This window comes from Mirounga leonina, unplaced genomic scaffold (assembly GCF_011800145.1).
Source record: "Mirounga leonina isolate KUSES-001 unplaced genomic scaffold, KU_Mleo_1.0 Mir_173, whole genome shotgun sequence".
NCBI lineage: Eukaryota > Metazoa > Chordata > Mammalia > Carnivora > Phocidae > Mirounga > Mirounga leonina.
The window spans coordinates 39,919,500-39,946,444 of NW_023270447.1; the positions used below are offsets into that span (position 1 = coordinate 39,919,500).

A 26,945-nucleotide genomic window follows, 5' to 3' on the forward strand; every position below is an offset into this window, starting at 1 on the left:
CTGTTCACTGCAGTATCCCTGGCACCTAGAAACAACAGTGCCGGGCACACACTGTGGGTACACTATTTCCTGAATGAAAACATCTAGACAAAGAGCCAATTAATGGCTATATTTTTTAAGCATAGCAAGGCAGAAATATGGCCTCATCTTCATTTTAGAAAGATCATGCCAGCTGCAGTATTGGAACTGTAGGTCAGGAGTGGACAAATTCACATCTTATAGGGAGGGGCCAGGCAGGTAAAAAGTGTGAATCTGAATGAATGTAATCAATACATACAGTAGTTAGTGGTAGGGCTTGTGGTACTTACCTGCTTAAAGGCATTGAAATTAGAACAAAAAAAAGTTGCCAGGCAGATCCAGCCTGCTGGCTGTTGGTGTGCCTAAATCGAGGAACTGCTGTACATCAGATTTGCACTCTAACAGGATCACTGAGGATGCTGTGCAGATTATGGTTGGGGGGGGGGGGCAAAGAAAGGCAGGACTGTACAGATGAATACATCAGCTACAGAAGATTGCTGTACAGTCCTGGGAAGAAATGATGGGGTCCTAAAGTGTAGCTGTGAAAGCAAAGAATAAACATGGAGTTATTTTAGGAGGTAGAATTAAACAGGTGATAATGAAATCAGTTTCTAATTTTTATTTATAATTAAGGCTGTGGTGAATTTCCTTTTTGCCTGAGTCTGTGATACTTAAGGAGACCATCTGAACTCCAGGAGACCAAAGATGAACAATTTAAAGGTATTTAACTTAGGTTTCCAATGTTTTCCAGAAATGTAGTATTTGAAGTACAGCAAACAGTACTTGCTATGCCACAGTAAAAAAATTTACTGAGCATTTGCTACCTGCTAGGTAGGCAATTTTTTCTTAGCACCTTACATATTGATACATTTTAATCCCTTAAGCAGTCCTTTAAAGTTAAGTTTTATTATCCTTATTTTAAAGGTGACGAAACAGGCACAGAAACGTTCCATTGTTGGACAGTGGTGATTGTGAAAAAGTTATTTGCTTTACAGAATGTAGATCTGCCTTCCCTGTATGGCCTACCTTTTGTTCTGAGTCTGTAGAGCCTTTTTTTTTTTTTTTTTTTTAAGATTTTATTTATTTATTTGACAGAGAGACACAGCGAAAGAGGGAACACAAGTGGGGGAAGTGGGATCATGACCTGAGCCGAAGGCAGACGCTTAACGACTGAGCCACTCAGGCGCCCCACTGTAGAGCCTTCTAGAACAAGCAGTACAGTGTAGTATTTGAGTATGGAAGAAATGTCAACTTACTTGTTCTTTTAAATTAAATCAGGTAAGTCCCCATCTTACCACCCAGCAGGAAATTCAATCCTGATCCTTCTCTAAGGTTAAACCCAGATTCAAGGGAATTGTAATGGTGCCTAGAAAACAGAAGAGAGATCTTCTTCAGTACTTGATAGTCACTGCTTAAGTCCTCAGTTGACAATCTCCACGGTATCCTTTGAAGGCAGGTGGCACTTGGCAGATTCCAAATTTGGACACGGTGATGGTTGCTACTACTGGAAGGTTTCAGTGCCTGGAGTCCAGCATGTCTTATACCCCTTGCAACCATTCCTCAAGGTCTTGCTAGGCAAAGAACCACACTCCAACTATTCTTCAGAGCCTACCAACCAGCTTTTTTCCAGTGGGACTTTCTCCTTTCCAGAATTCAGACTTGAGGGAAAAAAGGGTAGAACAGGTTGTTTGCAAATAACATCTGCTTTCTGCCCTGCAACACCTATCTTCCCCCCGAACACAAAGATCTAACTTGGGAAATGAGGTGAACAAATGCAGATCTTTGGGAAGTGTGAGTCTTTCAACTTCCCAAGACAGCCCAATTTTCCCATTCGTAAACACCTGTAATGTTGTGAGAATTGGTTTATAATGAGTGTTTAGCACAGTGCATGTAACAGTAATTATTCAATAATGGTATTATCATAATACTTGGATTAGGCTTGTTTCAGCTGCCAGATGAACCTTTCTCTGTGACCAACACATGCTCCTTTTGAGGGAATGCCTCTTTCCCAACTGTTCAAGCCAAATGAATCCGAAAAGAGCTGCTGCCTTATGAGAGCTGCTTGCCTAGCTACAATGATGGGTTGGCTAAAGGGTGGCTAGTAATTCACTTCCATGGCCATGGGGACTGACTGGTCAAGGGTCGAGCCCAAGACTCTAGCCATGAATACAGAATTATAAACTATTAAGTACCATAGAGGAAAAGGACAGAGGACTCAGACCTTGTCTAAGCAGCTAAGTCTGAGGTTGTTGGACAAATCGTTTTTCCATTTTGGGTCTTAGGTTTTCCCCTTCCGTAAAATGAGGGGACTGTATGGGAGGCTCTAGAAGGGTCACATCTGGACTTTGGCCGGCTCCTCTCACCAGTTGCTTCATTTCCAGGGTACTTGTTGGCGCTTTAGAAGGCCCAGGGTGTGCAGGGTTCTGCTGGAGCTGCGTATGTTATCAAAACACACCTACCGGTTTATGTTTGGCTTCCTATTTACATGTCTCCTTGCCAGTTACATAGCAAAGTAGAGGAAATTGGATTCAACTGCTAAGTGAGTGCTAGCAAAATTTGAAGGCTACCGTAAGTTTGCGATTCTGAAATCGAAGGGTTTTTTTTCTTGAGTTTATTGCCTAACTCATTTGGCAGCAATATCTGACCTGAAATGTGTGTGAACATGAATACATTTTATGGTGGACGAAAGTGTTTTTAATCCTAGGTTCTAGACGTGGCTATGGATGTTCTTTAAAACAGTACTTCTCTAAAATCTAAAGAATGCTGGCCACTAGAATTTTGGATAAGGGATTATAGACCTGTACTACTACTACTGGATCTTTACCTAGTGCTCTCTAGAGAGATTTCCTTATGTGTGATTTTTTTATTCTTACATGTGATTTTCACATCCCAATACAGCCCTGTGATACTGGCCCAGTAAGTTTCATCCTTACTTTACAGATGGGCAGTTCAGGTGTTTATGTTTTTAAGTGCAAATGCCCGTCTACTACACACTGGCGGACAAATGCAGACCCTGACATAGTAGAGAGGCCACATGGCAACAGTTCATGAAGCTCATAATTCAGGCTCTCTGGAATGAGTCATCCGAATGAATTTCCACCTACCACAACTATATATGCGGAGGGGACTAATGGGATATCCATACTCAGAATGACTGGCACTACTATTAGCTCCTAGCCAGAACAGATCTCTCATGTTCACTCAGCTAAAGCACAACTGCTGACAGAGGAGGAGTCAAGTATTAAAAAGTCTCTTTTTGGAGCAAGCTCTTTCACTAAATCTTGATTTTCTTTTTGGTCAGGAATTTACAGTGGCTCAGATTAGCCTGATGCCACTCTCTGCTTGATCTCTTACAGTTCTAGGAGAAACCACTTGAGGGTCCAGATCTCTGTTCTCTCTAAAAAAATTTAAGTGTAGGGGTGCCTGGGTGGTTCAGTCGGTTAAGTGTCCAACTCTTGATTTCAGATCAGGTCATGACCTCAGGTTGTGAGATCAAGCCCCGCATTGGGTGTGGATTCTCTCTCCTCCTCTCCCTCTGGCCTCCCCACCCCCCCCAACCAAAAGAAGTGTATAGTCCTTAAATTAATCCAAAGTTCATATTCTTTCAGAGAGAAAAGAGCAAAACTATTTATTTTAGAACCCCCTAGCTCTACAAGCAAGTTCTAGCTGGGTGTGCAGAAAGACACATTTAGCCCATGCTATCATGTTACTAGAAAGTGAATGTTTCATAACCAGGCCAAATTTGCATTAGGCCTCCAAACTTTAGGGAATCAGGATCCCTACCCTTACAATAGCACTCACTGGACGTGAGAAAAAGGATGAGTCCTGAATAATCCGTAGCTGTTATGTTGTAATCAGTCCTGCAGTAAAAGTTAAAAATAAATGGTCTTAGGAGAATTGTACATATATTTCATGGTGCTTAATTTCTAACCAAAATATTAAGCTCAAGGAAAATCTTATTTAGCTAAAATTCTATGACACAAAGCCTAGTAAATGGTTTCCTTCACATCGTGCCTGCGGTTTCTCTCCTTCTGCACCCTCTGTGCTAAGCATATACTTCTACCCATAGCCCTTACCTGCTAATGCCTTCTCTTTGATGAAGAGAATGTGCTACAGGTTTCTGAAGCCACAAGCCAAGCACAGTAGCTGGTACAAGCATAGGCCTAAATATCTGCTGGATAATAGGATATATGCAGACTTGTCCTGCTGACATTTCAATGTGAAGAAGCCTTTACCATCAATTTGCACAGAGAACGGAGTTCAGCTCCAGTTTATGTGGCAGTTCTTCAGTGTCCTTCAGAGAATAGGTAGCCTTTAAGATGGTGTTCAAATTTCTTAGAGCAAGCAAAATGACATTTTAAGCATATCATACATCCTAAATAAGCCATAGGAACAGGTATAAAAACAAGCGAAGATAAAAAAAAAATCATGGTCAGAAAAGGAAAAACTCATGTATACTTACAGATGTCAAAAGATGTCGGCTCTATACTAAGGGCACATAATAAATGAGCTTATGGAGAACTGATATTAGAAAATGAGGCTACTCCCTCAGCCCATGACTTGGGGGAATAACCCTACAAGATTTTGCAAAGGATAAACTTGGTTTTTATTAAAGAGTTGATTTTATGATTTAAAAAATTAATCCATGGAATTATGTAATACAGAAAGAAAAGATCATTTTTAGAATAAAAGGCTTAAAATTTAGAAATTCTTGTTCTTCCCTATATTTTATGATTTTCCGCCCTGTCAATTTTCATAAATATGAATTATGTATGGGAAACTTTTTATTTCTGTTTTGGCACTTAGTAGTGATATAAAGCCAATCAGTTACACACCTCTAGGGTCATCAGCGTACACCTTCCCTATGGAAATTCAACAACCCTCACTTATAAAATGCCCACTCTTAATTTACCATTTAAAGGAAAGTTAAGTATTGTGACAAAAGTGTTTTGCAAAATTATTGATATGAACTGTACGACAAAAGACAGGGAAAATTTGTAATTACATAGTTTAGAGAAAGAGAAATGGGTGAATAGAGGTCCAAAGACCAAAGGATCTCCCTGGAGGAAAAAAGACAAAAATACATCACCCAAGATGAGGTCAAAGGGATCAGAAGCCACTCAAACACTAGTTCATGTGATATACCTAGGAGAAGAAGGAACAGAGATTATATATATTTGCATTGTGAACAGTATGTATTATACAAACTTAAAATCTGTTAAGTAAAACCTAGTGAATCAATCTAATGAAAATCATTCACACGGTATTACGTAGACAAGTATGTTTAAAAAAATATTTTAATAAGCATATTCAGAATGGCAGACAGGGAATGGGAAAAGGAATTATTTTACAGTGCAAAATTACTATGCATAAATTTAAAAACATCTAATTCATAATTTTAAATGCCTATTTAAATATTCAAATACATTTTAAAGCTCAACACACTTGTGTTGAACTGAGTTGCAGATTCTGAACTCTATTTGAAAACACATTATAAAACAATACCATTTCAGATGAAAATAATAGTGCTTTGCTGAGGGTGGGTATGGGGTGGGGGAAACTAAGTAACTATTAACAAAGCTTCTTTTCCCAATGCAGTTTGTTAAGAGTTCAAGAGTTATGAAATGTACTAAATCTTAAAGCAAATTAAATTCATGATATTACTAAAAATTTTAAAGTAGTGCAATGACGTATTTATAGTGGCTGCATTATGAAGAACAAAGTGTGTGAAATACCTGTATAAACACAAAATACAATTAAATATTTGTTCACGAAAAGCTGAGCATTATGTATTATAATAGTGGAATGTCTTTCATTAGGCGTACTTTAAAAAGATAAGATTAAGTAAAATTTCCTAACATGTGTACATGTGCCATATTTGCAGACATGCCTGAGAATGTACTAAAAATGTTCCTGTAGTATTAGTTTCCAAGAACTTCACAAACCTGCAAACAAAATGCATCTTGAAAAAAAGGTGAAAATAGCATCTCTAATATTGCAACAACTTAAAAAGTACAGCGTCACTCTTCATTTGAAACACTTCTATAGATCATCTTTGACAAAGAGCTAGGACACTTTGGATTCATGTAATAAAAACTGATTTAGAAAATGGATTGTGACCATATGCTAAAGCTGCCATTCTGGATAAATTAATGTTGTAGGTAAAACAAAACAAAAGCAACAAAAAATTCACGCTTAACACTTCCACCCAAAACTTTGATTTACTCAGATATGTATATAACAGTGAATGTGCATTAAATGAAGTCAAGCGTTGTAAAGTGGCTTTTTAACACTGTTTGGGGAGAAGAGTTGTTCACATTGGTGGAAGGAAGCAGACTGAACATATGTTAATAGTAATACTTCATGGGGTAAGGCCTAAACCATAACTTCTCAGTGCAAACCTTTACTCAATTGCATAAAACAGTTGAGCCATTAAAAACAAGACCACAGAAGATTTATTTTAAAAAGGCATTAGCTCTTGAACTGATGGCTGAAAATGAATCAGTATAAGCATTTGGGGTATGCCTGTGTGAAAAAACAAGAATAGTTAATAATCTTTTATAAAAGTTTGGATATAGGTTGGTCTATCAGCTGTATAAAACTACATTTTTAACAAGAATTTTGCACTAAAAATAAAATGGCACTCTTGCAAGGCTATGCAAATGGATGGTCCTATTTGTAATCACACAGAGCAATGGTTATACATCTTTTCATTTTGGAACATCACTTTTTCCTCATAAAACCAGTATTGTTATCTGCGAACTCCTTATGTGCGCCAACATCTAAATATTGCTTGACCTTTTCCCCTGTTTAGTTAATGCAAAAATGGCAAATTTTATAATGCATATAAAAATAACCGAACAGGATTCTGGTCAGCATGATATATTGAAGCACTTAAACCAACATTAAACTTTTGTCTTGCTTCAAAAATAATTTTGAAAATTATAGCAAACGCAAAACAAACTATGCAATCTAGGTATCATGCTTAACTTCAAAATTCTCAAACTATTTGTCCTTAAGTAGAAATTTGAAAAAAACAAATTTTCACAATCCTTTATGAATACTTTTACCACCTGTATAAGAAACATGACTTAGTTACTACACAAACACTTAAAAATTCATTAGAAAAACCTTAGCAAAATAAAATGAAAGCTGACAGACTCAGAATATCAATTCCTCTCATAAAAGTTTACCAACTGTACAAGTTAAGAAAATTATACAAGCTTTTGTATTAAGAAAGGACAGCTCAGTCAAGACATATGTACTGTAAAAATCTTTCAAAGGCTACAAAGAATCTGGAAAAATACAGAATGTATTTCTTAAGCCCAGATAAGAATATGGAAAGACATCATTGATGTCAACAATTTTACATATACAAACCTGACTTGGTTTATTTTTAAACTTCTATATATAAAAAAATCATGCTAGCATAACTTTACTTTCAGGATTCATAAGGGTTTCCTTAATAATGACACTCAATTTGTATGGAGAGAAAAATGTCTCTTATAAAAGATAAAGACATCTCAAGAAACTCAGAAAAACTGGTGTTAAACAGAAATTTGAACGTGGTTTTTTCTTCTCTACCAAAAACTAAGCAAAAAGTACCTGTAGTGAGCTTTTAAGATTAATACATCAAATGAGAAGGTACAGATAGTTCTGTAGTTCATTCAAATTTACTAAACTGTTTCTTTTATCCTTAACAGGGTCTTTACACTTTTAAAGTAAAAAGTCTACAAAGGGCAGAATTATGAAATCTTATTTACTAAAGTTAGGACTCAATTCAAATTTTCAAAATTTTAACCAACTGCTTCAAGGAAATCAACTTTTTAAGGTAACCCATCAACCCTGAAAATTTTAGTCACACCAGATTTTACTCCAAAGAAAGTAAAACAAGTCTAAAATTTAGTCATCTGTGTTTTCAAGTTCTTCAAATTTTCCATGTGACACTGCTTCTTGGAAAAATTCAGAAGAACCTGGACTTTCTTTTCCATTGCTGTTTACCCTTCGCCTTTTGGCAGGTCTCTCACTTTTTTCATCAAAATCATTTTCATTTCTTGCAGTCATATGGGCAAGTTTTGGGTCAGTGGTAAGATTATCGGTTTCATAACCATTAGTATCCATATCTGCATGAAGTGGTCTCTTATTTCCACCTGTTGGTCCATTAACGTGTAACCCTTCAACTTTGATTTCTTCTTTGCTCAACATTTCACCTGGTCCATTAGATGACACCCCTACATTGGAAGAAACATAAGTGAAACTGCTAGTATTAAAAAGCTAACTTTGTAAACTATTCTAAAACAGCTATTGTAAAACAGCTTTTCATCAAGGATGAGAAGTGTCGAATCTATATGTACCCCATATGGTCTGAACTCTGGCTCTATTTACTGAGTAACTGTGTCGCCTTGGGCAAAAGTTACTTACATTCTTTGTACCTCAGTTTCATTACATATACAATATGTAATAAGAGACTTACAGGCTCGCTATGAAAATTAAGTAACTTAATAAATATAAAGAATTAAGAGAATAGATTCTGGCATATATTAGGAGCATGTTGGTGTTATGTAACAACAAATAAGCACTGGGTCCAGTAGTCTAAATAAGCTAAATTAAAGCAAAGATACACACAAATTAGCAAAATGGTAATAACTTTCTAAAACTATATAAAAAAAAATTGACATTCATTAGAAGCTTGAGTTTTCTACTGCCATATAAAATGACATGACTTTTATTCTTAATGTAAGTAAACCCATGGGTATTGTGCTTTAAGGGTAAAGATCACACATTATATTTATCTAAATAGATTTAAATAATCTGTCACAATGTTAAAAAATTAATGCTTGCACTGTCCAAACATACATTTGAAAGTCATAAAAGCAAACACAAATTCCTCCGTAACAGGTGAGAAAAGAGAATAATTATTTACTACAAGTTACAGTAAAAAAGGCACGTTAGAGTTGACTGCAAAATGAACTAGACATTTTGGATACTTACAGAATGTGCCACTGGAGATAATTAAATTTTAATTTAATTATTAAATAAGGATAAAGGATGAGCCTCAAATACTACATTTGGGTCAAAGAAAATATTCTATGTCCCCAACTCAAAAGTGCACTCAAATCATAAATGCATATGGGGATTGTGCATCACGATGCAGAAGAAATGATACTGTTACAGTAAGCCCAAAGAGCTATGTGACCACTGTGAGTAGGTAAAAAATAAGATTTCAAGACACTAAGCCCCTTACGAAAAGAAATAAAATCACACTGGAGAATTCCTTCCTTTCCTTGAAAAACCTGGGAATCTTGACTATGGGTACCTAGGTGAATGGCTTCTGGGATACTGAATAATTTATAAGTAATTTATAAACACCTCCTTAGGTTAACTGCATATTCTCATCAAATGGTTAAAAAAGAAAACAAAGAGAAACAATTTGGTATCATGAGCACACAGGGAAAGTAGTATCAACTGTATGCGTCCCTGAGCTAGAGTAAGAAGCTAAGAGTCGTAAGGTCAGACTCTTAGCTTCTTACTCTACTTCAGGATAGCATTAAACAACATGCCCTCAAACCCGTTTAGAACCAAAAAATGGCTGCTGAGCCCTCTTTTTTGTTCGTCTGGCTTGTTCTTAGGGGGAAGTAGTGAAGGAACAGAGAGGGGTCATCAAATGAACAAAGTATATTCACTCCAGCAGTGCCAGTGTGAGACCAAAGGTCAGAATAAGGGATAATCGGTTCAGTGTTCTTCTAACTTCTGTTGGGGAGCTTAGCTCTCCACTGGCCCTCCCTTAAGACTGTTACATCAGAATGCAGGTGCAGAACTTATCTCTAATTCACGAGTTTCCTCTTTTAGAGGAGTGAAAGGCTTTATTAGTCTCTGCTTGGCAACTGTCTTACTTAGGAAGACCATTTTAATTAAAGCAGAAATCAAAATAATTCTCTGACTAGGTCTTACCAGCACAATGATCTTTGGTCCACTGTATATTTTAAACAAGAACATTACCTGAACCTCAAACATAATGGAATGTCATTTGCTTCTTTCTCACGGAGATAAAAATAGAAATGTTTCTGTACAGTTTTAATGCAGACCCTGACATGTGCTTTATCTTTTCTCATCCTTCAAGGTTATTATGCTATCAGAGAGAAAACTATTCAAAACCATGCCCTTATTATCTACTTCTTTTCACCAAATGCTTAAAGCACTTTCCTGATAAAGTGTTACAGCTTTCAAAGTATTTCATAAATGCCTGTGTACTTCTGATGTGAAATGGCTAAATGGCTGGTGTTTTGGTCTAAGAGTTAACAAGAAAATTCTATCCAAGCATCCCAACTGATGAAGAAAATCAATGCTACTCAAAAAGAATAAATTCCTTAAAAGAAATGGTCACTATTGATGGTTTATTTTTATTAAACTTAGTTTTTAGTGATGTCAACAGGAATTCTTTCCAATCTGTATTCTGTGTTAGTATGTATGTATGCTGGTTATTATGTATATTCGTTCGGTGGGTATTTATAATTACTATTTTTACAACTTCTGCATTGGAAGTTTAATACAAACCAAAACTGAATTGCCTGGGCTACTAAAAGAAAAGTGCCCTTCATCATGAACAAACCAAAGTACTTCTCTAGTTGCTTACCATTCTGATTACTATTGCTGATAGTGCCATCTTCTTTCTCAGACTGGCTGTTACTACTGTTTGAGGCAGTTGGGGGAGGGGATGGTGCTCGACTAGACGCAGCACTTTCACTTTCATCTAGAAGACGATCCATATAATCCCTTAAAATTAAGTGAAATAAAAGTTATTTTCTTACATTAAAAAAAGCTGAAAATTAAAACTGAGGTTAAATTTAGAAGGCTTTATTAAATATGTCCTAATTTTCACTTACATTCATTCCAGTGCCTCATCTACCCCACCAGGATCTGAACATTTAAATGGAAAGCTCCTTTTGGTTACATGTTTGTTGGAAAAATGTATAAGGGCTTTAAACTAGCAAATTTTAGATACCTATAGGAAGTTTTAAAACTTTTAAAACTATAGGCAAGTGCTCAGAGTGGCCCAATTAAAATCAGTGGTTCTGTAAGTGAAGAGAGGGATGGTACCAATCAGGAGTACAGAAGAATTTCTGCACAAAGAAAGCTTGAAATTTTAAAGCTCCTAAAGACTATGTGATGGCTATAGCAGTACCTGGAAGACAAATTATGGCCTACCAATGAATCACTTCCCTGAACTTTCCTGGGTATCTTCTGTATTACCTTTCTGCTAGATCTGAGCTATAAAAGGCTAAGTTCCTGAGCTTATCCGCTGGCTTTGTCTGCCAGCATACCACTAGAGGTGAACTCACTTCTTCCCTAAGTTATTCCTGAACTATATGGCATGGGAGGCTGCTGTATTAAGTGACTCTGGGTTGGGGTCAGAAGAGCTGGGCTAAAACACTTATCTCTGCGGTTTAGTGTCTTTACCTAGAACATCATGTATGTATCTACCACACAGAGTTGCTGCACAAGATGTGTGCAGGAAAGTGTTTTTGTAAACTATGAAGTGCTATTAGGTCATTAGAATAAAGGTCAGCAAACTATGGCTTGTGGGCTGGCCACCGGTTTTGTGAGTAGTATTCTGATGGGACATAGCCACATTCACTCATTTACATAGTATCTATGATTGCTTTTGCACAACAGCAGAGCTGGGTGGTTGCGAGAGAACCAAAGGCCCGCAAAGCCGCAAATATTTACTCTAGCTCTTTACGGAGAAAGTCTGCTGATACCAGTGCTGGACTCATGCCCCAAAGGCAGGAATTTTAGTCTTTTTGTTCACCACTGCACCACCTGTGCCTAAGCTGTGCATGGCACAGAACAGAAGCTCAAAAAAACCATAAAGCCATTACTTTAAAATTCCCTCAGAATAACTGTAATAGAAATATTAAGACAAATCCTGAGACTTTCTGAGCAAGTAAGTAAGAATGTAAGAAGGAAACAGTGGAAAGGCTTAGGATTTTACTCAAAGTGCGGTAATAGTCTACAACAGACTATTCACTGTAGCTAGAATATCAAACTACATGATCACACTGTCCCCTGGGATATGAAGATACAATAAATATAGGGACCTGAAGCTTTCAACAGTCTGAGGTACAAAACACCATGAGCTAATCAATTTACCATTCTAGGCCTTATTTTCCTTGCCTACGAGTAGAATTAAATGGTGTTTTAGTCCCCCCTCCAGCTTTATGCCATTTATCATAATTCCAGAACAATTATGTAACAAATCTGAAGCACACGGAAATACAAAGGAGTATGAATGCAAAGGAATTTCGGAGGCCAGGACTAAGAAGAACAGATGATACATGATGAGGAATTGTTGGAAATAAATTTGGTATGGTAGGGATGGATAATGGAGGATGTGAAAAGCCAAGCAAAGGAAGCTAGAATTGACTAGATACTGCAATGATATTGTAAAAGAATTATCATTTCTTAAGGATGAATGGCATCCACAATGAGTAAGGAAGAAGTCAGGTGGGCCACCCAGGAGGTCGGAAGCATTCAGATAACCAGAGTTATGATGGGTTAACTTTTACTAAAAAAAAAAAATTATTTGCAAGGCTGTTACAGTAAAGTCTCTAATTTGCATATGGCTACCAGTTCTTCCAGGTAGTGACTAGAGAAAATCTGCAGGAAGATCTTTGCAAAGGTTGTTTATAAAGCATAAAAATGGCAAATGCGCTTCATTCTGGTGAACAAATGGAAGGTAAAAATGAAACAGAAAAATGAACAAATAACTTTCAGGATAGTGTGCTCTAACTATGGATTTTGACTAAAAAAGGAAGATGAAAAAACTCAAATTTCTGTCTTATAATAATAACTTAATGTTTTGTGCACTGGAAGTGCAACTAAAAACAGAAGGAGGTCCTGAAAGCAAACTGAAAAGAATCTCCATATTTATAGAAAACCACAATTTCTCCCTGTCTGGGCAATAATTATAGTCTGGTCACAGCTTCTTACAGAAGATGTAGCACAGCTAAAAGGGATAAATAGGAATAAAACATTACAGTTCTGTCAGAAAAAAAAAAACTTTATGAAACACCCACAGGGGACATAACTGAAGCCTACAAAAACCACCATATTCTCGCCTAGGGGGACAAAAACACATTTGTTCACTTCCTACCATTATACCAGGGGACCACTGTAAAAATCTTAAAGCATGAGAAAAGAGATAATATGGTAACTGCAGCTACTCCACCTACTGAATACTTAACCTTAAGAGGAATCAAGGTTACAGATATAAGGATCGTCAAAAAGTTTCCAGAAGCTATGGAGAGATTATCAGAGAAACTCAAATGTTTGGCAGCACATCCCTACCTAACCTGTTGAGCTTGACAGCACAGAGGACCAACTAAGCCAGCCCACAACACTTCCCTTGGTGATGCTTTCTGAAAGAGAAAACTGGATGGACCATGGGTCTGACCCAGCATGGCAATTCTTATGTTCTTACTGCTGGTGACGACAGATTGCCTGTAGTTCGTGTGTGAACATTATTTCTGAAATGGGTGAAAAAAATGAAAGATGTTACTATTGCTTTTCCCTATAGAATAGCTTGAAAACTGACTATTTTAAGATATACTCTGAAGACTAGATCACTATCTAGTTCTACATCATTATACCTCAATATTACCAATAAATCACCAAGAAAAAAATTAACTATAAACTTGTAACATTAAGCAATTAGATAAAATTTGGAATACTATGTATGAAATTCTACTCTAGCCATCATGAGCTTTGAATAATGGGGGATGAGGCACAGAGTCCAATGTCCCATGATTTCCAAGGGCAATCATACCCATTTATTCCCTTTTAGATAATTTTGCTTTGGATTTAAGAGTGTTTAATCCTCCAGGAAAGTGACCAGCAGAGACACCTGTAAATGAACATGACCAAGAAACAGTCTAGCCTAGGAGTTTGCAAAGCACAATCAAATATGCATATAAGCACTTCTTTCAAAGGCAGTTATTTGGCCAACCCTAAGAACTTTACTGGTACACACTGACCAAATGAAGTTCCAACTTAGCATTATTTTTATTCTGTAAAAAGCAGAAAATAATCAAGGATAGAATGGTAAAGTTTAATTCCAACATCTCAGAGCAACTCAACGAGAGACGAAAAGTTCATTCAATACTCTATGTACTTAAGTAACAAATTACCAGTGGCAGCAGGGACAGTTTTTTTCCAAAGCTAGACTGAATGAGGCTAAGAGATTTAGCATGGTGACTGGTACAGGCATACAAGGCATTTTGCATGAAGACTACATATAATAAGAACTCATACTCCCTATTTCACTGGGAGTAAGCTAAAGTTGCAGGACTAATTATTAAATATTTCTGTTAGGGGAAAGGTTTCAGGAAATCTGGGAAAAGGGAAGTCACCATGGACATATTCTTTCCTCTTTAAAAAACTTTGTAACAAAAAAGAAAATGAAATTTGACCTGACTTCTTATCTCTCTGTCTTTTCCCTTTTATATCATCTATACCCAAATCTTATTTTGGTTCCTGGGATCAAAAGTAGACGGGACAAAGAAAAATACTAATTTCCATTCCTTTTTAAAGGGCCTCTATTAGGCATACCATATAGCTTTTGAAAAGAGTCTTTTTCCTATTCTCACTGTGCTCACAGTATTATTAGATTAAAACTATGTGCTTATACTCAATGGAACAGAAATTAACAAAAACATGCTTTAACAGCTGTTATGATCCATTTCCTTTCCTGGAAACATACTCTAATATTTGCTTTGAGGTATTTATTGTCTCAAGCAATATGAATTGTAGTTTATGTTTCATAAGACACTGAAAAGTCTAAATGCCCTATGAAAATATGTCTGTAAGTGGATAAATTTAAACTAATGTAAACTTTTATCCTACTGGAAAATGAAGATACTAAAAATTACAATTTTCTGAAGAAAAAATTCAAGAACAAAAATATATGACTCAACAGAAAAAATAAACTCACGTTACACCAGGATGAAGATTATATTTCTTTTTTCCAAATCGTGTTTGCTGAGCAAAGAAATCGTAACGTTCAGATTTTTTCCACATATAATAGAATGCTACACATTCACCAACTGACCTTGTTCGAACCTGTAAGAAACAAAACACTTGTTTTTAAGAATCAGCTCTTCCTTAAAGGAGTTATTTCATGAAAAATATCTGAAGTCTGAAAATAAATTTGTATGTACCTTAAGTAATATATAATACATTGTATAAAATACAACACTGCAGCAGCTTTGTTAAAAACTACTCTTTCCAAACTCCCATTTAGAGAAATAATACACTGGCAACAAATCTTCAGATATTTAGTGTTACACTTTTTAAAAAACTATCATCTTAATTTACTATAAACACTCCTCTATTGAAAATACCTGGAAGTGGCATTTGAGCTAAAATTAATGTTATAAACAGTTTGCAAATACTTTTACTCACAGGGTACCTAGGGAGTCTACCTTTAAATTCCCATTTAAAAGATTCTCTTAGTAGTCCCACTGGTGATCCAGACTCAGTTATTTTATTTTCTAAAAAGGCTGAGAATATTCCACAGTGAGTTGAAAAGTATTATAATAATGCCAATTCTAATTCGTTGTTCACTAAATTACTCCAGTAACTGTGCTCTATTTGTGTGAATGAGTGATTTCCCCTTCCATAAACGGTCAGCACCAATGGGACTGGCAAATGATGTGGACAACTTGCTCTTTTTGCTACTTAGCTTGGAGAGCTGTGGTAGGGTTGATATATATAATAAAGTACTGGGAGTTTAAAAGAAAAAAGGCTATCTGCATGAGTGTTGGGATGTAAGACCACATTGCTTTAAACCCATAAACCCATAAATTTCTAATTTTGAAGTAGGTATCCTGTCAGACTGAATGCACCTAAAGTCAATTTGATGATATCCTCATTTCACTACTTGACATACATTTTCTTTCTTCCCTTATGCTTGCACTTTACAAATTTGGCCCATCTTGCTCTAAGACTGAAAGCTATCAAGTTTTTTGGGTTTTTTTGTTTTTTTTTAATAATCTCAAGCTCTTTTTTTGCCTCCTTTAGAATCTTATTTCTATATAGACATAAGCCAAGTCAACTGTACTTTACTGAAAGCAAAAATTGGATATATTTTGGGGCATGCAATGTTAACAATTTTATGAAAAATCTTTAATAAAGTAAGCCTAGAACTCATGATTAAGTTCCAAACTTCAATTCCAGGTATAAAAACAATCTTAATATTTTCACTGGACCATTCTCCTTCTTAAGGAATAACTGTCCTCTTTTTGTTCACTGTAACTAGTATATTGGTATAGACAGGTCAATTGAGTTCTGTAAGACTGAAATATCACCATCCCAAATATTTTAAGAAATAAAGGTCTTGTTTTCAAAATTACATTAAAGACTTTTTTGGCTAGTTGTTTCAAGTTACCTATTAAGTTCTTACTCCCTAAAAAAAAGGGATTCCTTGCTGCTGCTAGCTATCATACTAGCTTATCACTCTAGGAGTCCCCTCCATAGATAATCCAGCATGGTTTGGTTAATATAGTGTTTTAATCCAAGCAGGAATGCTAGAAAACGCTCATCCCAAAATGTTGCTCCATTCAACCATGAAACTATTTTTTTGTTTTTTACAATCAGAAACATACATGTCTAGTCATTAGTATAATGCACTCCTTTCACAGAATATTCCCTATGCTGGAGGTAATCAGATGATTTGGACACAACATTAAGGGGTAGGATCCATTTTTGACACCAATTCTAAGACTCAAAATTTCTTATTAGTAGTTATGTCTGATGTCAAATACCAAAATGCAACAAGATAATCAAGAGTAAACTAGTTAGGGGCATCTGAGTCGCTCAGTTGATTGAACATCCGACTCTTGATTTCAGCTCACTCATGATCTCGGGGTCATGGGATCCAGCACCATGTCAAGCTCCGCACTGGGTGTGGAGCCTACTTAAGATTCTCTCTGCTCCCCCACCCCTACTCTCGCTCTCTCAAAATAAATAAATAAACTAGTTAATGCACAACAAAATAAAGAAAAATAAATGCACAGGATTTATAAGCAACTATTTACAGAACATAAAATATTGAAACAAATTAAGTGGACACCAATCACATCCAGAAGTATAAAAAGAAGAATGTGGTGACAGACTATTTAGAACTCAATGAACACCATCCTAGACAAGCCATCACTCAAAACTCAGATGCTATCTTTAAGGAGTGTAAAACCACACTCCTTGTCATTTCTTTTTGCAAAAATGTGATATTTTTATAAACCTAGAAATTGCTTCATTTCCTCCATTTAAACTCTGAGATTTTAATTTTGCACATCCTAATTTCCCACAGAAACAACACATTTTTCTATTCTATATAATTGTATAGTTCCTATTAAAAATCTAACCTGATTTTAGTTTTAAGAGAATTAAACCTAAAAATAAATCTGGAAGTAATTATGAAGTTCTTTTGGGTATACACTGACACTGTAAAATTGATATTATTAATATGGAATAAATGAATCATGTTAAATAAAATTGTCAAATTATAAAATTATAATGTATAATAAAGCTGATTTATTGAGATATTCTTCTGGAAAATTAAATTTTAATTAAAGCCAAATTAAATATTAAGTATCTGATTTTAGACAAATAAATGTAGAGAGATTTTAATTGTAAATAATGTCATGTTAAAAACATTTTGAAGTTTTAAGGTTAAAGACCAGTCCTTTAAAAAATCTGTCACAAGTTTGTGGAAAAAAGCCTTAAGTAATTACATTATATACACACATCCCACCCAGAAGTTGATTAACATATCTGCAAATCAGTCCAAACTTAAAGGCTCCTAATACCATGCACTGAAAACAGTCACTTGCTAAACAGATCCCAGAAAATCTTGGCAAGTTTATAATTCCCTAAAAATCAATATATTAAAACATTATAGAACCATTAACATTTGAAAGTAATAAAGATATAAGATGATCTGGGTTAGCTAATTATCTTTTTATAAAAGAGAAAACATTATCATTACTTACTTTATTAGCCTGAATCAAATGAAAATCCTTTCCATAGGCCTTTAGCCCTTGTTCAAAATTTCTACACTCTTCTTCTGTCCAAACAGATAATTCCTCTGACAAAATGAGAAAACTATTAAAGCAATTTTCCCCTAAATATTGCATATAAACAGTTATAAATAAAAATGTAAGTTTCTAATAACAATAAGGGAAGTATTTAACTCCTGAGCTCTATTATTGATGGCTGCAAAGGATGAAGTGACAAAAATTCTATATTTAATAAAATTTTGGATGATTTGCTCCCTAATTCTTCAACCTTACCTTGGACCACTTTCTCCTTTATGATCTAACTATACTAGCCACCTTTCAGTTCCTTAAATTCACTATGTTCTTTCTCACTTTAGATTTTGTGATGCTGTTCCCTTTGTCTAGAATCATTTTCTGCCTCACCACCCCCTTTTCACCTAATTTGTTTACATTCTAGCAAAAATATCACTTTGTTCTATAAACTTTCCCTAACAGGCTCACTCTTTCCCCAAATTAGGTTAAGTCCTACAGCAATAAATTTGAAGTATACCCTCTAATTCTCCTTGGAAGAACTCGTAACTATTTTTCAGCTTCCCTACCTAGCCTCTAAGCACCATGAGGGCAGGACTCCGTTTACAATTATGTCCTCAGAACTCAGCAGGTCCTCCAATTTTTGTTGAATGAGTAAGTATCTTGCTTGCTATGTAATGTTATATAAATAGTGTTCTTAGTGAAGCAGGTGGGACCCAGTTTAGAGTAAAAAAACCAAAAAACTGGATTTATTTTAGTTATGACTTCATTGCTTATAAATTATGTTTGCCCCAGCAAAGTTACTTCAGAGACCTCAGTCTCATCATTTTTGAAAGTAACAACTGTCACACTCCAGAGTTCATAGGGCTATTATTAACAAGATCAAATAAGAAAATATTTAATAAAAATGCCTTGAAATTGAAAAGCATCATGTATTTTTATTTTAATTGCCTTATTTTCCCATAAAGAACAAACAGCCTTAATCCCATTTCCCATAATGCTTGTGTTATATACAAGTTATTTAACAAGTTACAAGTTATTTATTATTCAGCAAATATTTACTGATTTCAGAAAGATCAGTATTATTATTAAACTTAGGATATACCTACGCAGACTTAAGATCTTAAGCTTATTTTCTGCTAAGTCATGAAAACAAAAATGCATTATTTACGTTTACCTCTAGCCGCTTTTACATTAAATCTTAATCTTCTCAATGCTTCTTCTGTGTCAAAATTGCATTTAACCAACTCATATAAAGCCTAGAAAAATAAAAGCCATTAGTATGTGACCCAGACTATGAAAAGTTCAAGGCTACAATTTCTTAAAAAAGTAAAAGCTTTTCCTGAATCATTTCTTTTCATCATTTCTGGAAGACAAATAATTCTAGTGAATGAAACACAGAGAACACTAAAGAACAACAAATTCAATCCTGATAATTAATGCTTCTAAATACTTAGGAAACAGGATAAGCAAATACTCTAACTTGGAAGCCACAGTACCTCGAAACAAAAATGAAAAAAACTATTTTATAAAAATCACAAAACCCTTCTTTTTGGCTTTTTGCAGTTCCTATTCTAATTTTAAACAAATCAGAACGAAAAGCACTGATGAAAAAGGGTTAAAAAAAAAAAAAGATAATGCTGTTATTAGGTTCACAGTAGGCACTGGTCTACTACTATACCCCCGATAACTTCATTCCAGGTATGTATTCCCTAGTTGATATCTATACGGTCTTAGGGATATCCAAAGGAACTTCAAAAATCCTAATAAGAAGGATATACAGGCAAAAATGAGACACCATTTTTGTTTATTTTATCTGAAATCATACTAATGAAGCGAGTGTGTACGCAAGCTTTTTCAGATTCCCTGTGATGACAGTATAGGAATTTTGGTGGCTAGAATAATAACAGAGAATGTGACAGCATTTACATCTATAAATGTAAATATATAAGAATATATATGGTTAATCTATTTTGGGAAAACTTTTATTTCTTTTTTAAAACTGAACTATATAGTATAGAACTGTACTACATTAGCTCCAGGTGTACAACACAGTGACTGGACAACTATACACGTTATGCTATGCTCACCACAGGGGTCACCATACAAGGCTATCACAATACCACTGACTATATTCCCTATGCTGTACCTTTCCTCCCCATGACTTATTCATTCCATAATGAAACAGTTACTTCTTACTCATGTACCTGTTCATTGTCTTTTATGTGAGATCCTTCAGGAATTGCTTCTACACCTTTCTCATCACCTGTTCTTCTAGATGCATCCTTAAGAAATACAATCACTTTATCTTCCGGTAAGTACTCAGGGTCCCACAGGAGCTGATCATCATTTTCATACACTAAATTAGTAAAACATAATGTTAAAAAAAATGCCAAAAACTGTTCAAGTTTGTGTTAAACCACTCTCACTGAACAAATAACTCACACTTAAGAGCCAAAATGTTGATTATCAAGAGGTAAAATGTGGTCCTAGTATTTGTCTAACTTTGTTCTTGGACCATATTTACAGCCTAAGTGATTCAAGCAATCTGAACAGAGAGATACCATTTCATAGCTCTTTCACAGCAAAGCTAAGATGACTTAGCTTGAGTTTAACCAAGTCCAAGCTCTCTTCATTTGAAAAGTACCACCACTCCTTACCATCTGTATGACCTTGGGCAAGTTACTTCCCTGCTCTCTGCCTCACCTGCAAAATTGGGATAACAACACTATCATACAGGGTTGTAAAGATTTAAAGCACTTTAAACAATTCTGGCACATATTAAGGTTCAATGGATGTTAGCTATAATTATTAATTTTTGAAATAGGAGGTCTAAAGGAATGCACACCAAATGTCAACATGGTTTATTTCTTGGTGGTAAGATTTGGGATCATTTTTCTTACTTTTATATATTTTTCTATGAAGCTTAAAAATGTATGTTCATAAAACAAGAGTCTTTCCTTTCTTAAAAGCATTTAGCTTTCATCAGAATTTCCATCAGAATAAGATTAAAGCCTCACTGCCATCACAATTTTAAAAGTGAAAGGAAAGGAGGAAAGCCTAAGATGAAAGCCTTGTGCAATTCCAAATGACAGGAAGATGGAAATGTAGACAATATATTAAGGAATAGTCACAAGATAGAAAAAATACCAGAAATGTGGCACCATTGCAGCTAGGGGAAAAGGTTTCAAGGAGTACTAGACTGGTTAAATGCTGTTAAATGGCCAGTATGAAAACTGAAATAGGTACGCTGGCTTTACTAACAAGGAGGGGAATGTTTCAAGAGCTGTTTTTGTGCAGAGACAGAAGCCCAGGCCACACTGGAGATGACTGAAGAGTAAATGGAAGGGGAAGAAAGAAAGGAGAGAATTCTTGAAAAGTTTGGTTATAAGGGAGGAGATGGCGGTAGCAACCAGTGAGGAAGTATAATTGAAGAAAGTTTCTGGTTTTGTTGGGTTTTTAAACACAGGAGACAATGATTTAAATGCCAACAGGAAGGAGCCAGCTGAAGAAAAACTGTGAATTTAAGAGATAGAGGATAACTAATAGTGTCAAAGTTCCTTATGTTATAAAAAAGGAATTAGCAGCTAATTAAGCATCTCCAATGTATCAGGCACTACATTAGGTGTTTTCATATAAATTATCTTGTCTCACACTCCACCCCAACTACACACATATACTTTAAAATATCCTTCTACCTTTCTGTTCCCCAAAATAGATACTCTTCTTTAAAGTACAAGGACAGGGGAAAAGATGGCAGAGGAGTAGGGGACCCTATTCCAACCTGTCCCTTAAATTGAGCTGGATACCCACAAGGCCACTCTGAACACCCACAAAATCAGCCTGAGATGTAAGAAGATATATCTGGATCTCTACAAACAGAATATCGCAGGCAGTTGGTTTCGAGGTATGAATTGGGGAGCCATGATTCCCCGGGCACATATCCGAAGATAAACGGAAGGGGGAGGAAGCTGTGGGGATTCTACACTACCAGTGAGTGATAGCCTCCTGTGCTGGGGATAGGGCACAGACTCGCAGACCGCTAATGGCAGGGAAAGGACTTTAGGGCAGCCCCCCCCCCCCCGGACTGAAACCTGGAGCTAGAGCGACAGGCCATGCAAGCGAACTGGGGGCAGCTGGTGGTTTTAGAAGCACAAAAGGCAGAGACGTGCCCCGACCTGGAGGCGAGGACTGGGAGCGCTGCGGAGGGGCGCACAACCCAGGACGCTGCAGTTTATAGCAGCAGAGACAGAAACAGAGATAGTGTGGCCTGGAGAGCCCACTGAAGAACAGGCTGTGATCTCTCCATTCTGAGGCAGACGGAAATGGTTTCTTCTGCTCTCTCAGAAGAGACGCGTAAAGCCACCAAGGAAAGCCACCAGAGAACAAAAGCCCCCCAAAATGAGTTTTCACTGAGCCCATCCCCCTCCACAGTGGGGCAGGGCAACTCCGCCCAAACAGGGTTGCCTGAGTAACAGCGCAGCAGGCCCCTCCCCCAGAAGACAGGCTGGGAGAACAAGAGGCCAACAACCCTAAGGTCCCTATAAGACAGGTGCATCTTGCTTGGGTTGTGGTCAATAATCTGGACTCTGTACATTGCCTCAACCACCCCTCAACAGAATGACTAGGAGGAGGAACCCCCAAAATAGGAAAGACTCAGAGACTGTGACTTCTGCCACAGATTTACAAATGGTTACAGATATAACCAAGATGTAGGAAATGGACTTCAGGGTAACAGTTATGAAGACAACAGCTAGAATGGAGAAATTGATTAATAGCAACACAGAGTCTCTAAGGGCAGAAATGAAAGCTGAACTGGCAGAAATTAAAAATGCAATCTAATCTAGATACTCTTAACAGTTAGGATAAACAAGGCAGAAGAACAAATGAGTGATCTAGAAGACCAATTGATAGACAAGAAGGGAAAAGAGGAGGCTTGGGAGAAACAGCTCAAAATCCATGAAAACAGAATCAGAGAAGTGACACCATGAAGCATTCCAATGTCAGAATTATTGGGATCCCTGAGGAGGTGGAAGAGAGAACTAGAAGATATATTTAAGCAAATTGTAGCTGAGAACTTCCCTAATCTGGAGAATGAAACAAACATTTGTGTCCTAGAGGCAGAGAGGACCCCTCCCAAGATCAAGGAAAACAGACCAACGCCCCGGCATGTAATAGTAAAACTCACAAACCTTAGAACCAAGGAAACCATCTTAAGGGCAGTTAGGGGGAAGAGATTCCTTACGTGCAGAGGGAGGAACATCAGAATAACGTCAGACCTATCCACAGACACCTGGCAAGCCAGAAAGGGCTGGTAAGACATATTCAGGGTACTAAATGAGAAGAACATGCAGCCAAGAACATTTTATCCAGCAAGGCTGTGATTTAGAATGGATGGAGAGATGCCGAGCTTCCAAGACCGTCAGAAACTGAAAGAATATGTGACCACTAAGCCAGCCCTGCAAGAAATATTAAGGGGGGGGGGGGGATTCTATAAAAGGAGAAAGACCCCAAGAGAGATATAGAACAGAAATTTACAGAGACAATCTACAGAAACAAGGACTTCACAGGCAACATGAAAATAAATTCATTCATTTTTTTTTTTTTAAGATTTTTTATTTATTTGACAGAGTCAGACACACTGAGAGAGGGAACACAAGCAGGGGGAGTGGGAGAGGGAGAAGCAGGCTTCCCGCTGAGCAGGGAGCCCGATGTGGGGCTCAATCCCAGGACCCTGGGATCATGACCTGAGCTGAAGGCAGACGCTTAACGACTGAGCCACCCAGGCACGCAACAAATTCATTCTTTCAATAATCACTCTCAACGTGAATGGCCTAAATACTCCCATAAAATGGCACAGGGCTGGGACGTCTCCAACATGGGAGCAGCCAACTACATAAGCCAACTGTTAAACAAAATCAAGAGTCATATTGATAATAATACGTTAATTGTAGGAGACCTCAATACTCCACTTTCAGCAATAGACAGATCATCTAAGCAGAACAACAACAAAGAAACAAGAGCTTTGAATGACACACTGGACCAGATGGACCTCATAGATATATACAGAACATTCCACCCTAAAACAACAGAATAGTCATTCTTCTCGAGCGCACATGGAACTTTGTGCAGAACAGACCACATAATGGGTCACAAATCAGGTCTCAACTGTTACCAAAAGATTGAGATTATTTCCTGCATATTCTCAGACCATAATGCTTTAAAGCTGGAACTCAGTCACAAGAAAAAATTTGGAAGAAATTCAACACTTGGAAGCTAAAGACCACTCTGCTCAACAATTTTTGGGTCAACCAGGAAATCAACGAAGAACTTAAAACAATTCATGGAAACTAATGAGAACAAAAGCACATCGATCCAAAACCTATGGGATACTGCAAAGGCGGTCCTAAGGGGGAAATACATAGCCAGCCAAGCCTCACTCAAAAAAACAGAAAAATCCTGACTTTACCAACTAACTTTACACCTTAAAGAACTGGAGAAAAAGCAACAAACAATGCCTAAGCCAGACATTAGAAGAGAAATAATTAAGGTCAGAGCAGAGATCAATGAATTAGAAACCAGAAACACAGTAGATCATATCAACAAAACTAGAAGCTGGTTCTTTGAAGGAATTAATAGATCTATTGATTGGCCACTGGCCAGACTTATCCAAAAGAAAAGAGAAAGGACCCAAATTATTAAAATTATGAATGAAAGGGGAGAGATGACAACTAACACCAAAGAAATAGAAACAATTATTAGAAATTATTATCAACAACTATATGCCAATAAATTAAGCAACCTGGAAGAAATGGATGCCTTCCTGGAAACCTATAAACTACCAAGACTGAAATAGGAAGAAATTGACAACCTGAATAGGCCAATAACCAGTAACAAGATTGAAGCAGTGATTAAAAACCTCCCAAAAAACAAGAGTCCAGGGCCTGATGGATTCCCTGGGGGATTCTACCAAACATTCAAAGAAGAAATAATGCTATTCTCCTGAAGCTGTTTCAAAAAAATAAACACAAGGAAAGCTTCCAGACTCATTCTATGAGGCCAGCATTACCTTAATCCCCAAAGTTGGCAAAGACCCCATCAAATTGGAGAATTTCAGACCAATATCCCTGATTAGTATGGATTCCAAAATTCTCAACAAAATCCTAGCTAACAGGATCCAACAATACATTAAAAGGATCATCTACCACAACCAAGTGGGATTTATCCCTGGATGCAAGGGTGGTTCAACATTTGCAAATCAATGTGATAGAACACATTAATAAAAGGAGAGAAGAACCATATGGTCCTCTCAATTGATGCAGAAAAAGCATGTGACAAAATATAGCATCCTTTCCTGATTAAAACTCTTCAGAGTATAGGGATAGAGGGAACATTCCTCAAGTTCATAAAATCCATCTATGAAAAACCCACAGCGAATATCATCCTCAATGGGGAAAAGCTGAGAGCCTTTCCCTTAAGATCAGGAACACAACAAGGATGCCCACTCTCGCCACTATTGTTCAACATAATACTAGAAGCCCTAGCAACAGCAATCAGACAACAAAAAGAAATAAAAGGTATTCAAACTGGCAAAGAAGAAGTTAAACTCTCTCTCTTCGCAGATGACATGATACGTTATGTGGGAAATCCAAGACTCCACCCCCAAATTACTAGAACTCATACAGCAATTCAGTAATGTGGCAGGATACAAAATCAATGCACAGAAATCAGTTGCTTTCTTATACACTAACAATGCAATTGTAGAAAGAGAAATTAGAGAATTGATTCAATTTACAATAGCACCAAAAACCTTAAGATACCTCAGAATAAACCTAACCAAAGAGGTAAAGGATCTATACTCTAGGAACTACAGAACACTCATGAAAGAAACTGAAGACACAAAAAGATGGAAAAAACATTCCATGCTCATGGATCGGAAGAATAAACATTGTTAAAATGTCTATGCTGCCCAGAGCGATCTATACCTTCAATGCCATCCTGATCAAAATTCCAATGACATTTTTCAAAGTGCTGGAACAAACAATCCTAAAATTTGTATGGAATCAGAAAAGACCCCGAATCGCCAAGGAGATGTTGAAAAAGAAAAACAAAGCTGGGGGCATCACACTGCCTGATTTCAAGCTATATTACAAAGCCATGATCACCAAGACAGCATGATTACTGGCACAAAAACAGACATACAGACCAATGGAACAGAATAGAGAGCCCAGATATGGACCCTCAACGCTATGATCAAATAATCTTCGACAAAGCAGGAAAAAATATGCAATGGAAAAAAGATAGTCTCTTCAATAAATGGTGCTGGGAAAACTGGACAGCTATATACAGAAGAATGAAACTTGACCATTCTCTAACACCATACATAAATATAAACTCAAAATGGATAAAGACCTCAATGTGAGACAGGAATCCATCAAAATCCTAGAGAACATAGGCAGTAACCTCTTTGACATCAGCCACAGCAACTTCTTTCAAGGTACATCTCCAAAGGCAAGTGGAACAAAAGCAAAAATGAACTTTTGGGACTTCATCAAGATAAAAAGCTTCTGCACAGCAAAGGAAACAGTCAACAAAACAAAGAGGCGACCCACAGAATGGGAGAAGATATTTGCAAATGACACTACAAAGGGCTGATATCCAAGATCTATAAAGAACTTCTCAAACTCAACAGCCAAAAAACAATCAAGTAAAAAAATGGGCAGAAGACATGAACAGACACTTCTCAAAATAAGACATACAAATGGCTAACAGACACATGAAAAAATGTTCATTATCATTAGCCATCAGGGAAATTCAAATCAAAACCACACTGAGATACCACCT

General features: G+C 36.7%; 1 protein-coding gene across 11 annotated transcripts in view; it reads right to left on the reverse strand.

The window, feature by feature from the left end:
- Window positions 1–5,297: 5,297 nt before the first annotated feature.
- MIER1 (MIER1 transcriptional regulator) overlaps window positions 5,298–26,945 on the reverse strand; it is a 65,081-nt gene continuing 43,433 nt past the window's right edge. For all 11 annotated transcript variants that reach the window (XM_035018318.1, XM_035018319.1, XM_035018320.1 and 8 more), the window contains 6 exons: window positions 20,309–20,460; window positions 19,279–19,360; window positions 18,066–18,160; window positions 15,008–15,135; window positions 10,652–10,791; window positions 5,298–8,249 (listed from right to left, as the gene is read on the reverse strand). In XM_035018318.1, the coding sequence (XP_034874209.1) occupies window positions 7,921–8,249; window positions 10,652–10,791; window positions 15,008–15,135; window positions 18,066–18,160; window positions 19,279–19,360; window positions 20,309–20,460 (926 nt within the window). In that variant the 3' untranslated portion in view covers window positions 5,298–7,920. The remainder of the gene's footprint in view (window positions 8,250–10,651; window positions 10,792–15,007; window positions 15,136–18,065; window positions 18,161–19,278; window positions 19,361–20,308; window positions 20,461–26,945) is intronic.